At 32.9% G+C, this 16,847-nt stretch overlaps 1 protein-coding gene across 1 annotated transcript; it reads left to right on the top strand.

Annotated features, from left to right (window-relative positions):
- The first annotated feature begins 9,681 nt into the window (after positions 1-9,681).
- Positions 9,682-16,387, top strand: LOC126693577 (nuclear intron maturase 3, mitochondrial-like). Its single transcript, XM_050389586.1, is given in 3 exon segments — positions 9,682-12,142; positions 12,145-12,269; positions 15,929-16,387. Coding segments are annotated over 3 exon segments (2,448 nt in total). The 5' UTR covers positions 9,682-9,844; the 3' UTR covers positions 15,954-16,387.
- The last annotated feature ends 460 nt before the right edge of the window (positions 16,388-16,847 follow it).

The following is a 16,847-nucleotide window of genomic DNA, read 5'->3' as shown; positions in this document are numbered from 1 at the left end:
CGTAGTTCATGTACCAAGCCCAACCACGATAAGAAGAAAAGGCAGGGGGCGCAGGATATCACATCCTAACTATGATGGGCCGGGCCTACTTAGGGGCGTCCGAGGAGGAGTACCTCCTCGGACTCACCAAGTGAGTATCAAATTCGCACCTCCTACCTGGCGAAAGGTCACTCAATACGAAGGAATGGTGCATGGCGTCCAGGAAGGGGGGCAACCACAACTGCCGCATTAAATGCCAAGGAACTACTTTTCCAGCCGCATTAATGTGGAAGGGACAGGAAGGCAGAATCATCTTGGCCAGTGCAACTCACAGAAAAGAAAAAGGATGACCTATGGGACAGGCACTCAAGTGGAAGGTCAGATGGCTGACAAGTGTAGGGTCATGATCTTAGGAAGGATGCTATATAAGAGAAGAAGATCCCCATGGAAAAGGGATCGCAAGCTGAAGGAAGAAAAAGATAGAGAAGGAAGAGAAAGATAGAGAACGAGAAAAGAGATAGAAGTATAAGAAACAGCCCCAGGGACCATTACTCCAAAAGTTCGAAGGGATATCCTTACGTCCAACTGGTTGCATGGCATGGTCGTAACTGCGTTTCCTCTGTCAAGAACTAGTTCTGTAACCTACTCTCTACAAATTCATTGTTGAGGGACTTTTGGGCCAGAATCACCCGCCTGTTGGGCCAGAGCCCCAAAATCGTGCCCCTACAAGCTCAATTGATAAAAAAATTTAGGGTTGAATAAGAGATCTAAGATTCAATTCCCGTTTATACAAAAAACTGATTAATGTTTTAGTCTGATGATAAAAAGTTATAATTAATCAAGAGCGAACGCAATAGATTAAAACCCTAAAAAAAAAAGTAAAAAAAAAACTTTACCACCACGCATCATTGGCGCGATGGTCACTCCACAAGTATAAGTGTTTGTGGGGTGTTGGGGGTAAGAGCCAGGATTCAAGTTTTTAGGAGAGAGTTTTACACACATATACACTTAAATTAGGTTTGAGTAAAATTTCTATATTGTATAAAAAAAAAAATTATTTTTGGTTCCTTAAAGTAATAATAAAATATTAATAAAAAAAAAAAAAAAAAAACTCTTGCTTACTCTTAGATCGATGACAACTGCAGGATCCAGTGTTTGGCTATGGACAGACAGCAGCAAAGCACACAATTCACCTAAATTCTTCCAAGTTCTCCCACTGTCATCGGCTAGAAGAAACTCTAAAAGATTGCTCTCTCAACGATGGGTAAAAAGTTACTGAAACTATAAATTATATAACATTCATAGGTGGTGTCCAAACAAACAAACTTTTGTTTTCCCTTGTAGTTGTAGGTACAAATGGATGTCTATGCAGCTCTATAGTTTTTTTTTTTTTTGAACAATATCAAATTAAAATGAAGTAAATCATATATAAAATCTATTGGTGTAATGTTTAATTATTTGTTTGATTATATTCCTTTTTTGTGTTCCATGTTGTTAATTTATCTTTTTTTTAATTAATCTTCAATCTGTGAATTTTGTTTAATCCTTCCACTTTATGAGTTCATATATATATATATATATATATATATATATATTGTGTGTTATTATATGTAGAAATGTGTTATATAATTAAAAAGAACAAAGTCTTGGAGGAGCTCAGCTAGCTTGCGAAACCAAAATTGTGTTCTGGCAAATGTACGACTTACCCTAGCTAACACATGGCTCAACAGGAAGAACAGTGATGTACTTATCTGCATTAATTAACTTCCTGCATGTCACTTCAAATTGCTTTGACGGCGTCATAATATGGGATTAGGCGTCAATTCAAATGCATGGTGTATTGTCCCCAATTCATCTGCTTCTCTTATTTTTTATTTTTATTTTATTTTTTTCATTTTTCACTTTTTTAACTTTTACTTTTTATTTTTTAAATTTTTTTTTCTTAATCTTTTTTAATCAACGGTTGAGATTGAAGTCTCAACCTTTCAGAGTGCAATCCCATAATATGGGTATATGGAGCAGAATTTAAAAGCTTGGATTTTAGTCACCTGTCATGCATATGAGTAATTACTAATTAATTAGCTGAAGGCAAAAATGTAGATTATAGCTGTTAAGTTAAGCAAATTGTGTAAGTTTTATTTTTGTTTTTTGGTTGTGTAAATTTATATTGCTAATTGCTATCACTGTAAGTCATTTCTTTAATTCATTTAAAAAGTTGTCATTAGAAATGACTAACAGACTAATAGTGACAGCAACTATGAATTTACATGACTAAAATGATAAGAAAAAAAAAAAAAAAAAAAAACCTTACTAGACTAAAATGACAATTGATGGTACAAGTTTTTAAAACCATGATTGTTGCAAGGAATAACTTATTTATCAAATATATTTAGATAGAGTGTGTTAAACAATGCTAATCCTTTTATTTTCACTCAAAAATTACATATTGGATAGTTGATACTTTTTTGTGTGGATAAACTTGGTAGTTTATACTATAGAATTTAAAAACTACACAGAAAGCAGTAATGAGAATTAGTTTTATAATAACTTTAAGAGAGATATGTGTTAGAATTATGGTTAAATAATTAAATTCATTATTTTTACTCTACTTCCCATCTAAAATGTTAAATTTTTATTTATTGAGCACTCACTTATAAAGTGAGACTTTAAACCTACAAGTGAGGAAGAGTGTAAAAATTATAATTAAGTGATTAAATTTATTATTTTTTAATAATTTAAACTTTTTGAATAATGAATAATTTAACTATATGGTTTAAAAAAAAAAAAAATATATATATATATATATATAGGATTTTACTAATACGGGACTTCAGTGCACATATTAAATGGCCTAGTTCGTTTGGGAAACCATTACTGAACTATAAAAAAGAGATGAGTTCATTGAAAAATGAAATCCCTGTTCCCAAAGCTTAGATGAATAAAATAATCATGATGGTTAAATGGTTGACACATTTAGTCATCTTCATCATTTTCAATAAATTTTTCTGACTGTCATTGGCTCTGTTTTCTGCAGAGATTCCCGTCTTGATACGTTACTATATTACAATAAAATGATGTTCCAGCAAACCTTGGGTACGTATTTCTTTAACAAGAACGAATATGAGAATGTGAATCAAAGAATGTCTCAACGAAGTTTTGATTTTCTTGGATATTTAACGCATATATTATTCAGAAGTAAGCTGCTATTTATTTTACTAATATATTTCATATCAATTCACCTTGTCTGTTTTTTAGGTGCAGTTTGAACCCTAGTCTGTCTAGAATTATCCCAAACAACCGTACCACTCCATCTTAATATCTTGCAGCTGACAGCAAAAGTAAAATGTTATTATGCTTTGTATAAATTAATGCAGCATCACACTCTCATTATAAAACCCATACACTTTGTTATGATGCTATATATAATGGAAACACCATACACTTTCTTAAAGACTTAGATTCTCATTCAGCAAAAAAAAAAAGAAGACTTTAATACTCCATATCTTTCGCAAAAATAAAAATTTTGTCACATTAAGATTTTTCTATTTCATAATCTACTAACTAATGTATGTCATGTTTTTGTTTTTGACCTTTTAAAAAAATATTTTAATATCTATATATAGAAAAAAGAAAGAAAAAAAAAGGACGCGTTATAAGATAATCTTTTACCTTTTAGTATTTAAGTATAATTTTTTAAAATATTAAATTTTCATACTTTTTTTACTTTTTTAAAGGATAATAATACTTTAGTATACCTCAACAAAAAGTTAAATAAATTGTTCCCAAATAGACACAAACTACAGTTATTGGAGCATAGATCGATAGGAACACTTATGTTGGGATAAAGAATTTTTATCTCCTTTAATCACCCTAATTAAACAAAAGGGCAAGCAAATGCTAATGTTATTTAGTTTTCACTTCTTGTGATGTGATGATTGGGGCACCCAAAAAAAAAAAAAAAAAGTAAAAAATGGAAATTTTTTTTTAAGGGAAACAAGAAAGATTATCAATTATTTGACCATTCACTTTTTTCCCCTATTTTTAATGTGTCTGTGACCTCTTATTTTTCTTTTATTTTTACATGATCATGAGATGCACGTATGAATTTTATGTTTTAAGTATAACAGAAATCAAAGAAACTCTAATAACAGGGGAGATCACAATTGATCCAATAGTTTGAAGAAATCAATTGCTCAGCATTGAAGTTTGAGGAAAACATTTGCAATCCACTTCATAATATGATAAGACGGTGGCAGTAAAACATTTGCAATCCACTTCATAATATGATAATAAGGTGACAAAAAGCAATTGCTTAGAGATAGAGAAAATCAAGCTCGAAATTCATAGCAAAGTATACATGTTATTCAACCCAAATTGCCACCCATCCTAACCATCCTCTCTTGATTTCTTAAAGCTTATATGGATTTTAAAAAAAAAAAACAAAAGAAAAAAAGAAAAAACAAAAAGAAGAGTGACCTAAAAATTCTACAAATTTTAATATATAAATCTTACAAATTAATGTATCACTAGCTATAAAATAGAAATTACAATATTTATTAATTATGTATTGAACTAATAGTCATTATGTTGATTTTCATGCAGTTTGTAAGTATTTATTATAGATTTAACAATTTTCAAAAGTGAACAACTTTCGGTGATACATGGAAAGCCATTTTACTACTAGATAGTACATATTATTGGTTGGGTCTTTTGGTGATTTTTATATTATGTTTTTAGTTTTTTTTTTTTTGAGAAAGATGTTTTAAGTGTTTAGTTGCGTTTCTTTACACTGTTTTAGGTATAAATTTGATAACTCTTCTTTTTCTCTAATGAAAAAAAAAAAATGGAATTCTCTGAAAAATTAGTTTGGTTATAGTTTTTACTAAAAAGTAATTATACATAATAATGTAATTAAAAATTTTGAAGATTGCATTTTTTTAGTTTTATTATGGGTTTAGCCTACTTTCAGTATTTTTTTAACTGGACATATTATTTTTTTTTAAATATATAATGGCAAGTGGTACTGTGGTAGTGAGTTTTAATCTCTACATTTTATTTAGTTAGTGAGTGACGTGACAGTCTCATTAAAAAAAAAAAAAAAACCAGTTAAAAAGTATTAGAGGTAAGTCAAACCCTTTTATTATTATACATTATCTAATATGTGTATGACACCCTTTCTGGAATTCCACTTTCAAAAAACCCATGTCCTGTTTTTTTTTTTTTTTTTTTTTTTTGAGATTCATGTCCTATTTTTTAATAATAATAAAAAAATCTTATTGATTAAATGATCGAATGGCCTAATCAACAAAACTATTCATAAATTTTTTTTCAATAAGACTAAATATTATATTTTTGGCATCAATTTTTAGTATTAGCTTTTAGCTTTTATGTACATATTTTTAAAACTTCACTTTTTCTTGTCTTTTCTCATATTTTTCCACTTTTTTAAGGTACAAATATATTTTAGTACATTTTCAACAAAATTTTTTTAACAAAAAGCAAAATTAGCTGTTCGATACTATGTGTCCATTTGGCAAAAAGCAAAATTAGTTATTTTATTATTTAGCTTATTTTTGTTACTATTGATGGGTTTCACTGAATTTTTTGGTACTATTCACAGGTCCCACTATACTATTTCAGCTAATTTTTACTTTTAAATATAATTTTTTTAGCAAAAAGTTTTCGATTTTAACAAAATAAGATGATCTCAAACGGATTTGAAATATTATACTCTACAAATTGGGTTTGTTGGATTTGGAAAAAAAAAAAAAAAAAAGTCATGTAAAATGGGCGGTTTGGCGTGGAGTGTGCGGCTGTGCAGGAAGGAAGATGCATATGGTTTTTCTTGTATTGATTGTGGGGATGAATGATAAAGAAATTTTGCAGATCACTACAAAACAAGAGTCGCTGTCATCTATTGGGAATATTGATTTGTATGAACAATGACATTGTTGACAGGTATTCCATAAATTATTTATTATGTAAACTAATCTACTTATTGGGAAATAAAGGACAAGAGAAAAAAATGAATGGACTCACATTAGATTAGAGGGTGTTTTTTCCGATGTATGCTGTCCTACTTGTGAGTTGTGACTTTTTCCATGTTTTCAACCTTCCCGGAAACTTCCTCACCCTCTTTCCTATCATTTTTCTAGGACAGAAACATCTTGGCTGTACGTTAGTGTTTGTGACCATGACAAATTGACAAGGCAGTGGATTTTAGACTTTTGATTGTTTATAATAATAATAATAATAACAATGATAAAGGTCATTTTAATGGGTGACTCTGGATAATCATTAATAAATCATTTTAAGAAGGTTTTTATACCATTTTTATGAAAAATTGAAAAAATTATTAAAACATTGGTTTTTTTTAATAAATTATTATTTTTTAAATGATTCATTAATAAATACCTTTAGAATATCTATTAACTTTTTCCTAAAATAATAATAATAAAAACCTTTTGTTAATTGCTACAAAGAATTTAATAAGTCTTATGAAATTGAAACATCAAAAATAAATAAATAAACAAATACTTCTTTTAACTATATTATACATGACTTCTAAAAAGATGTTTCAATTAAAAACTTAACATTATAAGTCTTGTCTTCCCACTCTCTCTTTCCCCATTTCCTGTGTCTTTTGTCTATATTATCTCAAAAAAAAAAAAAAAAAAAAACTCAACATTAACTATTGACTTGAGACACTAATTAACTGGGTCCTTTAAAAAATGAATGAGGATCGTGTTATTATACTTGCGATAAATTTTTGTTTATATTATACTACTTAATAACATTGTATTGGTTTAATAATTTTAAAATTTTGTCATTAAATTACATGTTCTCTTCATTGTTAATGTAATTGCCGAACTTTAAATTAATATCAAATGATGTTTACTATCCAATCTATTAACTTATGTTTTGTGTATGATTAAAGTTAAAAATCTTGAATCTTAAACATTTTCAAGAGGTGATTGTTATCAATAACTAATCATCTTAATAATTTTTATAAGTATGAAGGGGACAAAAAGACAAAATAATCAAGTGGTATATAAGCTTATTAGAAAATGCATCATTAGAAAATTATTGAGATGTGTATTATTGGTAAAAGTTACATCCAGTTGAAGTTGAGATGTATATTATTGATCCTAGTAAATTTTAAAAGAAAAGGAAATTTCATGATATTTACTTCAATTTAGAATGCTTTTTGAAGACAGTCAAAATCAAGCCAACCCAAAATTTGGTTTCATGGTCTGAAGTAAATTTGTACGAGTCCATTATTGACACAAGAAGGACTGAAGCGAATAAAACAACCTTGCATTTTATATGGCAATTTTCAATGTGACAAGTATCAATGAACAAGAGGTAAACCATTTTCAGACACTAGCGTCCCACCTATCATTTAACATGACAGTGGGAACAAGGACAAACACTCTATAATGCACTAATGCTATGTATGAATATTGATTAAGACGTATAGCTGCTAACTATATATTTTGTCAAGTTTGGGCCACACAATTGTGAGTATCATCACATGAAAGAAAGAAATAAGGGTAAATTGCAAATTACACCTCTAAAATTTGATGGTATTCAGATTTTACACCCTAACGTTTTAGAATTTGAATTTTACTTTTTGAAATTTGGGGTGTTTAGATTTCACCATGACGCTTTAGAACTTGGATTTTACCCTCTAAAGTTTGGAAATATTTAGATTTTACATCCCTAAATTCTGAAACTTTAGGTAGTAAAATTCAAACACTTCCAAACTTTAGAGAATAAAATCCAAATACCCTTAAAATTTCCAAATTTTGAAACGTTAGGATGTAAAATCCAAACATCCCCAAATTTTATGAGATAAAGTTCAAATTCTAAAACTTCAGGGTGTAAAATCTAAACATCCCAAACATTAGGGATATAATTTGCAATTTATCCAAGAAATAAAGAAAAGTGACATTTTGAAGTTTTTATTGTTAAATCAATTTCTGGACTAGGCTTTCTCTCCCAAAGCAAATCATTAGTTTTTGTTATTAAAATGATACATATTTCTCCATCAATAAAAGGAGATTTTGATTTCAATCGATAGGAGATAAAGGATTTTTGGTGGGTGGAAGGTAGACTACATATGTTCTAGTTTACATATTCCCCATTTGAAATTGAAAAAAAGAAAAAGAAAAAGAAAATCTAATTGGTGCAACTAGATGAAAAGAAAATTCAATTTACAATAATTGGGATTGGACTATGAGAGGCCACAGGGCCAAATTGTGAAGAAGTGAAAAGGTCCATTCTCTACACTAGATCCAAGCCCATACATTTCATTTCATTTTGCAGGTATGAAGGCAGTTTTTGCACACTTTCGTGGCTAATTACTCTCCTTGGACAGATACATTTCATTTTGCTAGCACATAACTGAATTAATAGTAAATACTATAAACAAATGAATTTCTTTAAAATATGATTAAAAAAAAAAAAAGAACTATGGAGTTGCATATAGGATGGGTTGGGGGTTTGGGGTGTTTTTCAACCCAACCGATCTCTTAGGATTGAGAAATCTCCAACCCTTGGTAGCTCTAAAAAGAATGCAATGTAAGGTTTGGATTGGATAATCATGATAGGGCCATTTTGTCAAATCAAATAGAAAAATTGCGGTTTCATTTAATTATTTAAGTATATTACTCAATAATTTAGTATTATTTACATAATTAGTTTTAATATCAGTGAGATCAGGTTATTCCTGTAAAAAATTTTGCCAACTCGCACCTAACCCGGCCCAAGCTTTAAAAAAAAAAGAAAAACAAAATCAAACACAACCCAATCCATCACCTAATTCAACCCACAAAAAATAACTTGAAATATTGGGTCGATTGGTGGGTTGAATGTACTTCCCTGTCTCTAATATTTATGCATGTGATGGGCTTGCATTGAAAGTGAGCTAAATATCAATTATCGGAGTATCTTGTTTATGAGACCTCAATTTCAACCAAAAAATTGTTTTTCAAGCTTGATAAAAAAATTTTATGAATAATTATTCCAATAAATATCAATTTATATCATGGCATTACCAATTGAATTGCAAAAGTACTAAATTAGCAAAATTCCCAATATGTATTAGTTCAATCTATGCTGCTTTAGCATAAAAAATAGTTTGGAAGATGATTTTTATGTTTCTATGTTGCATTCCCAGCAATTTCAACTAGTTGATGACCTTTTTCTATTTATTTATTATTCATTTCTAAAAGCTAGTTAATGACTTGATGCTAACTAAGAAAATTACACTTTAAAAATATTTAGGTCATAAAATCTCTTACTGACATCAATGCTAAACATTTGTTTTTTCTAAATAAACATGTAATATTCATAGAAAGAAAAGACTTAGAAACAAATCACAGGGGAGGGAATTAATCCCTTCTCTATCTTGTGATTTAAAACGAAAATTAAGTGAGGAAGAGATGGGGTTAAATCTCTCATTTGGCTCCATTTTATGGGCAAAAACACTAGCCTTCCTAAAAATATGATTTATAAACCCAAAAAAAAAGAGATAGAAATTAGAAGGATCCCCCTAATTAAAATACAAATAACCTATTTTTAACTAAAAAAAAAAATTAAATTCATTTAATTAAAACCAAATTAAAGTCCAGGTTCATAAAACGAAATTCACCACACACATAAAAAAAAAAAAAGTGAAAAAAGAAAAAGTTTGCTGTTTGCAATTTCAACTAGAACTACTCTCTCAAGTTTGAACTCATGAGTTTCTCAAAAAAAAAAAAAAAAAAGTTTGAACTCAGGCAGAAAAACCTTAAACCCCCAAAACAAAATCAAAAGTGGAGGTTCCAACGTCCAACCTTCCACTTTTCTTCTCGTTGTCTCAATGATTATACACCTCAGAAGAATAAACCCACTTGAATTCAGGTCTCCAAATCGCTCCTCTCTCAGACTATTCTCAACTCTCTTACAAAACCCATCTCCATCCCCCAAAACCAAAACCCAGAACCCCACAGAAACCCTCACAAAACCGCAACTCAAAGCCTTAGTTCTCACACAATACTCACATGGCAAATTCTCCAATCTTGTCTCAAATGTCCTTGCTTTGCCCAATGTCCTCCTAACTGCCTGCCAAAACCTCACCACCTCACAATCCAACAATGCCCTCAACTCCCTTGACTCGCAGTCTCTTCTCAACTCGGTCTCGAGGCGGTTTGATATCGAAGAAATGGGCCGCCAGCTCTGTGAGAATCGGTTTGATATTGAAGCTTGTTGTGTCACAATGATGCCCTCAAGAATGAAAGGTGAGTCCTTGGTCTTGCCCAACTTGAAATTAAAGGTTTTGATTGAAGCTATTAGGATGGTCTTGGAAATTGTGTATGATGAACGGTTTGTAACTTTTTCTTATGGTGGGCGTGTCGGTATGGGACGCCACACAGCCATTAGGTACCTTAAGAACTCGGTAGAGAATCCTAGTTGGTGGTTTAGTGTCACATTTGATAGAGAAAGGTTTGATGATAGGCATGTAAATAAGTTGTGTTTGTTTATTGAAGAGAAAATAAAAGATGATTTTTTGATTGGTTTAATAAAGAGGTTGTTTGAGTGTGAGGTGGTGGGAATTGAAATGGGTGGTTGTTACTTAGGAAGGGGGTTTCCTCAAGAAAGCGGGTTGTGTTCGATCTTGATTAATATTTACTTTAATGGATTTGATAAAGAAATTCAAGATATGCGTCTTCAGAAAAATCAGGAGAATCCAAAGTTTAAATCAGAGCAGCTTGTTTGGATGTCTGGCCTATTTTATAAGCCAGTGAAGATGTACGTGGTCAGGTATTTGGATGAAATATTAGTGATAACGTCGGGGTCAAAGATGTTGACCATGGACTTTAAGAATTGGGTTTTGAAATATTTAGAAGGTAGGTTGGATTTGAGGGTGGATAAAATGAAGACGGCAATTCATAGTGCAGTATCTGAGAATATTAGTTTTCTAGGTATGGAACTACAGGCAGTTCCACCTTCAGTTTTGCATCCTCCCATGACAGAGAAAGCAATTAGGGCACGGAAGAAGTACCTTAGGCAGAAGGAAGTTAGAGCTTTAGAATTTAAAAATGCCAGAGAGAGGAAAAGAAAGATACTGGGGATGAAGATATTGCAGCATGTTTTTAAGAAGTTGAAGCAAAGTGATGGGTTTAAATTTGACTTTCAAATTGAAAATGAGGTTCAAGAAATCTTCAGAACTTGGACTGATGAAGTGGTCCATGATTTCTTGGGTTCCTTGGAAGAGCGTTGGGAATGGCATCGGATGCTTACAGCAGGCGATTTTCTCTCTTTAAGGCACATTAGAGGTCAATTGCCCCAAGAGCTGGTTGATGCGTACGATAAGTTCCAAGAGCAAGTTGACAAGTATTTGAGTCCGGTCCAAGCTAGAAAGGCATTAGAGAAAGAAGAAAAGAGAGTGGAGGAGGAAGAGGAACAGAAATATGCTAAGAGCACGGTTGAGGATTTGACAAGGCTGTGTATGAAAGTTGATGCACCAGTAGAACTTGTTAGGAAGGCAGTTAAGATGGCTGGTTTTACAAATAACATGGGTCGCCCTAGGCCGATCAAGTTACTTATTGCTCTTGAAGATATTGATATTATCAAGTGGTATGCAGGAGTAGGGAGAAGGTGGCTTGATTTCTTCTGTTGCTGTCACAACTTCAAGATGGTTAAAACTGTAGTAACTTATCACTTGAGGTTCTCTTGCATTTTGACACTAGCAGAGAAGCATGAGTCAACCAAACGTGAAGCCATTAAGCATTACACTAAAGATTTGAAGGTCTCTGATTTTAATGGAAATGAAGAAGTGTACTTCCCCACAGAAAGAGAGGTTAAAATGATGGGAGATCAAAATCTTTTGGATCCAAGGCCTGTTGATGGGGCTTTATCTTTGGCTTTGATCAGGTTGGCTTCTGATGAGCCTTCATGTTCCTGTATCGGTCATTTCTGTGACAGAATGGATACTGTTTATTATCGGGTATGGTTACTGCAGAACCGTTTGAATGTGAATCCATCTGTTGAGGACAAGTGGGTCCCAGGGATGGGTGCAATTCATGAAAGTCTCAATCGGAAATGCCTCCCTCTCTGTTCTCATCACATAAATGATTTATATATGGGGAGTATCACCCTGCAAGACATTGACTGCACTGCATTTGTGGATGTGGACTGAATGTTGCATGTTCTGCTGAATTGGCATTGGTTCTGGTGGCTGCTATTGATGTGAACCTTGTTCTAGAAATTCTTATGTATTTCTTTTCTGAAATGAGGCCAGGCAGGTGATGTGTAAATTTTTTGCGTTTTTATTGATTTTCTTTTTAGCTACTAATCTCATTGTCATTTGTGGTGATGAATCATCGTGTGAAGTTTACTATAAACCATTATAGAGAAACATATTCAAGTAGTCATTATCCAATACTTCTCCAGGATTTTGGATGGTTAGTTTGTAACTTCTCTAGGTTTCTGTGAAAGGCATCCTTTATTTTCCCAACCCTGAGCACTTGATTTATCTCATTGCTCAGTCTATTATGATGGAACAGGATTACAAAACCATTTTGTCCCTGAAAATTCTGTTCTTGTGCCTTTTTTTTTTTTTTTTGATAAACTCTGTTCTTGTGCCTTACATATCCTTTCAATATGATAATCATGTCTTTCCTTAAACTGTTTTTTTGGTGCCTTCTTACCCTCTTCTATGTAAATGTAAGTATCTCATGTTGACATGCTCAATTTATTCTACAGCATTGTGACTTTCATGCTCACCACCCCAGCTGTTTGATCCTTAATTTGTAGTTTGATTCTTAATTTGTAGTTTGATTCATACAAACCCCACAGAAACCCTCACAAAACCCCAACTCAAAGCCTTAGTTCTTACTCAATACTCACATGTCACATTCTCCAATCTTGTCTCAAATGTCCTTGCTTTGCCCAACGTGCTCCTCACTGCCTGCCAAAACATCACAACTCCACAAACCAACAATGGCCTCAGCTCCCTTGACTCACAGTCCCTTCTACACTCGGTCTCGAGGCGGTTTGATATTGAAGAAATGGGCCGCCAGCTCTGCGAGAATCGGTTCGATATTGAAGCTTGTTTTTTCACAATGATGCCCTCAAGAATGAAAGTTGAGTCCTTGGTCTTGCCCAACTTGAAATTAAAGGTTTTGATTGAAGCTATTAGGATGGTGTTGGAAATTGTGTATGATGAACGGTTTGTTAATTTTTATTATGGTGAGCGTGTCGGTATGGGACACCACACTGCCATTAGGTACCTTAAGAACTCAGTAGAGAATCCTAGTTGGTGGTTTAGTGTCACATTTGATTGAAATTTTTTTGATAATAGGCATGTAAATAAGCTGTGTTTGTTTATTGAAGAGAAAATAAAGGATGGTTTCTTTGTCGGTATTACAAAGAGGTTGGCTTGAGTGTGAGGTGGTGGGAATTGAATTGGGTGGTTGTTACTTAGGAAGGGGGTTTCCTCATGAAAGCGGGTTGTTTTCGATTTTGATTAATATTTACTTTAATGGGTTTGATAAATAAATTCAAGATATGCATCTTCAGAAAAATCAGGAGAATACAAAGTTTGAATCGGAGGAGCTTATTTCGGTGTCTGGCATGTTTTACAAGCCAGCCAGTGAAGATGTATGTGGTCAGGTATTTGGATGAAATATTAGTGATCACATCAGGTTCAAAGATGTTTAGTCAAAGATGTTGACCATGGATTTGAAGCATTGGGTTTTAAAATATTTAGAAGGGGGGTTGGAGTTGAAGGTGGATAGAATGAAGACATTGACTACACTTTGTTTGCAGATGTGGACTGAATGTTGCTTGTTCTGCTGCAGTTTCCTATGTAATTGGCTTTGGTTCTAGAGGCTGCTGATGTTCTGAAACCTTATTCATGAAATTCTTGTGTATTTCATTTCTGAAATGAAACCAGGTAGGTGATGTGTAAATTGATTGCGTTTTTATTCATATCTTTGCTACTAATGTCATTGTTCATTTGTGGTGATGAGTCTTTGTGTGAATTTTATCTTAAGAACATAATAGAGGAGCTTATTCAAGTAGTCATTATCCAAAACTTTTCCATGATTTTGGAGGGTTATTTTGTAACTTCTCCAAGTTTTTGCGAAAGGCGTCTTTTGTTTAACCAACCACGAGCATTTGATTTATCTCATAGCTCAGTATATTGTGATGGATACATTGGATAGGATTACAAAACCATTTTGTCCATGACAATTCTGTCCTCTTGCGTTGCTTAAGTATCCTTTCAATACGATAATCTTGTCTTTCCTTAAAACTGTTTTCTTGGTGCCTTCTTACCTTCTTCTATGTAAGTATCTCATGTTGACATGCCCAAAATATCCTACAACATTGTGACCCTCATACTCTCCACACCAGCAGTTTGATCCCTAATTTGTTTGATTTATACAAAAACAATTAGTTCTTCACAATGGATACAAGACATTAATTAATTTTTTTACTCTTATTATTTTTTATTTGTAAGTTACACAAACTAAAAGATTTCCTCTGGCTTGTCTATCGAAAAAATTAGTTACTCTGGCAACTAAGGGGACCATTTGTTTGTTTCCCTAAGCTTCTTTTGTTTTAATAGGAAATAGGACTGGTAAACCTTTGTCTCATTGAAGCTTCTTTCCCATGAGTTGCCCATTTTTGGTTGACCCATAAGAAAAGCGTTTCTCCAGAATCTGTCTTCTTTTGTTTGATGTTTGTTTGTTTGTTGTATAGTGTCTCTTGTGATCTTTCTGGCTTTTATTTTAACTAATACTAGAATTCTCCCAACTCTTCTCATGCTTGTTGTAGGTACATGTTGAGAGCTGTTCTCAAGTACTGTAGGGCTGAAAAATGAGCCAAGCTGCTCGCAAGCAGCTCGATCAAAGTTTGCTTGGCCTGTTTGTTAAGCAAGATGATCTGAGCTTGAACTATGTTCTGAGCTTAAGCATCATTATGCTCAGCTTGTCAGCCCATGATCTGGCTTGATAGAGGGTCTCCATCATAGATCTGATCTGAGGGAATATTCTTCTTCTCAAACTGATCTGAGTATTTCATTTTGGGAATTAAGCACAGACAGCACATTCTTCTTAATTTATCTGTTTTTTAATCTGTGGGATTGAACCACCACATAAAAATGTTATGGGCTTTTCATGTATAAGACGAATTTTGCCCTCTTTGGTTCCCAAATTGCAAACAAGAGATGAAAAGAGTAGCCATTCCTGTCATAACAAGTCCTGCTTCCCTATTAGCAGCTGTAGGTCACACATAGGAGAAGAGGACACATTGAGGTACCTTTTTTGGGAATATACATAAACAACCATGCTCCCATGGACACGTGAGAGAAAAAAAGGCCATTGCAGGTTTTGCTTCCTAAGCTGTACAATAACCTTACCCTTGTTGTAGAGCCCATCAGCTTTTGAAGTTTAAATGCTCAAAACAGCTAGCATTTAGAAGTTTTTTGGAGCTTGCAATCAGCTTGGAAGACATTCAACTATTGCATGAGCTGAGCTCCAACCAGAATGTTGAGACTGGAATCAAGCTCAAGCCCATCTTGAATTCTAGAAATATTTTGCAAGAGCCGAGTATGAGTAGTTGGAAGTTGGGCTTAGCTCGGTTTGTTTACAGTTCCCATTGTATGATTTGCTACCAAAGGTTTGCGAGTTCATATCTTAAGTACTGCCATTTTGTGCAAAAAAAAAATTATGATGGGTGATGTATGGGTATATACTTGCATTGACTTGACAATTAATCTTCATTTTTCTTTGATGATTGACTTGTATTGTATTTACCTCTTTTGCTTTTAGAGTTTAGTCTACGTTTGGCACTTTTGAAAAATGCAATATACTTTTTTTCCCATCGTTTATTAAAATTTTCATAGTCAGTATTGAACACTTGTTTCCTTTTAATTGGTCTTTGTGGTTGTTCATTATAGGAATGGCTGCTGTGGGGTTCTGTGAGTCATCTTTAAATCAGAGGTACTGGATTTCAAGGCTTTAAGTAAAAAACAATATTTCAGAAGGGAAAGTGTTGATCATTTTTGTGACGAAGCAGGCTGAGCTTTTGGCAGACTAACCATAAAACAGGCTGAAGAAGATTTTGTTACTAATGAAGTGTAATGTTTTGTGGGGTTTTGAGGTTTTTAGTGAGCAAGAAAGAATGACATTGTTTCATTGTTTGGTTTTTGCAATATCAAGTTTAATGGGTGAGTGAGGAGAAATGTGGTTTCTGAAGATGGAAGGTAGTTTCTAGAAGATAAAGATGATATATTGTACTGTGTACAGAAAATGAAGATGGAGGGTAGTTTCTAGAAGATATACATGATATACTATACTGTGGATTGAAAATGGTAATGAGAAATAATATGGATAATTAGATTAGATTTTTCATTATATATTTTGCTGGTTTTACTTTGAGACACATAATCTCTCTCTCTCTCTCTCTCTCTCTCTCTCTCAAGAAGTGGTGTTTTTGCGTTTGACCAGACTATTCTACTTCCTATCCATGAGACATCTCGAAACCCCATAGATTGATAATGTGGTGAATTGAACCTTAGACCTTCGGATGTCATATCCCAAACCTAACTCAACAAGTTCAAAACACTATAAAGGTGTTCAATAGATTGATAGTGTGGTGAATTGAATCTTGGACTGTCGGATGTCACACCCCAAACCTAGCTCAACAAGTTCAAAACACTATCAAGGTGGGCAACTAGTCTGAACAGAAAGAAGAATGTTTTTCATGATGATGTGAATTAGATTATCAAGTAATCAAACAATTGAGATTGAATTATTTGGCACTTTAGAAGCAGAAGAAAATTCTCAGTTTGCTTCAGATATAAATTTTCTTTTGCT

The sequence above is a fragment of the Quercus robur genome, chromosome 7 (assembly GCF_932294415.1).
Source record: "Quercus robur chromosome 7, dhQueRobu3.1, whole genome shotgun sequence".
Classification (NCBI taxonomy): Eukaryota; Viridiplantae; Streptophyta; class Magnoliopsida; order Fagales; family Fagaceae; genus Quercus; species Quercus robur.
The sequence above is the reverse complement of the archived record's forward strand: the minus strand, read 5'-3'. Positions and strand labels throughout refer to the sequence as shown.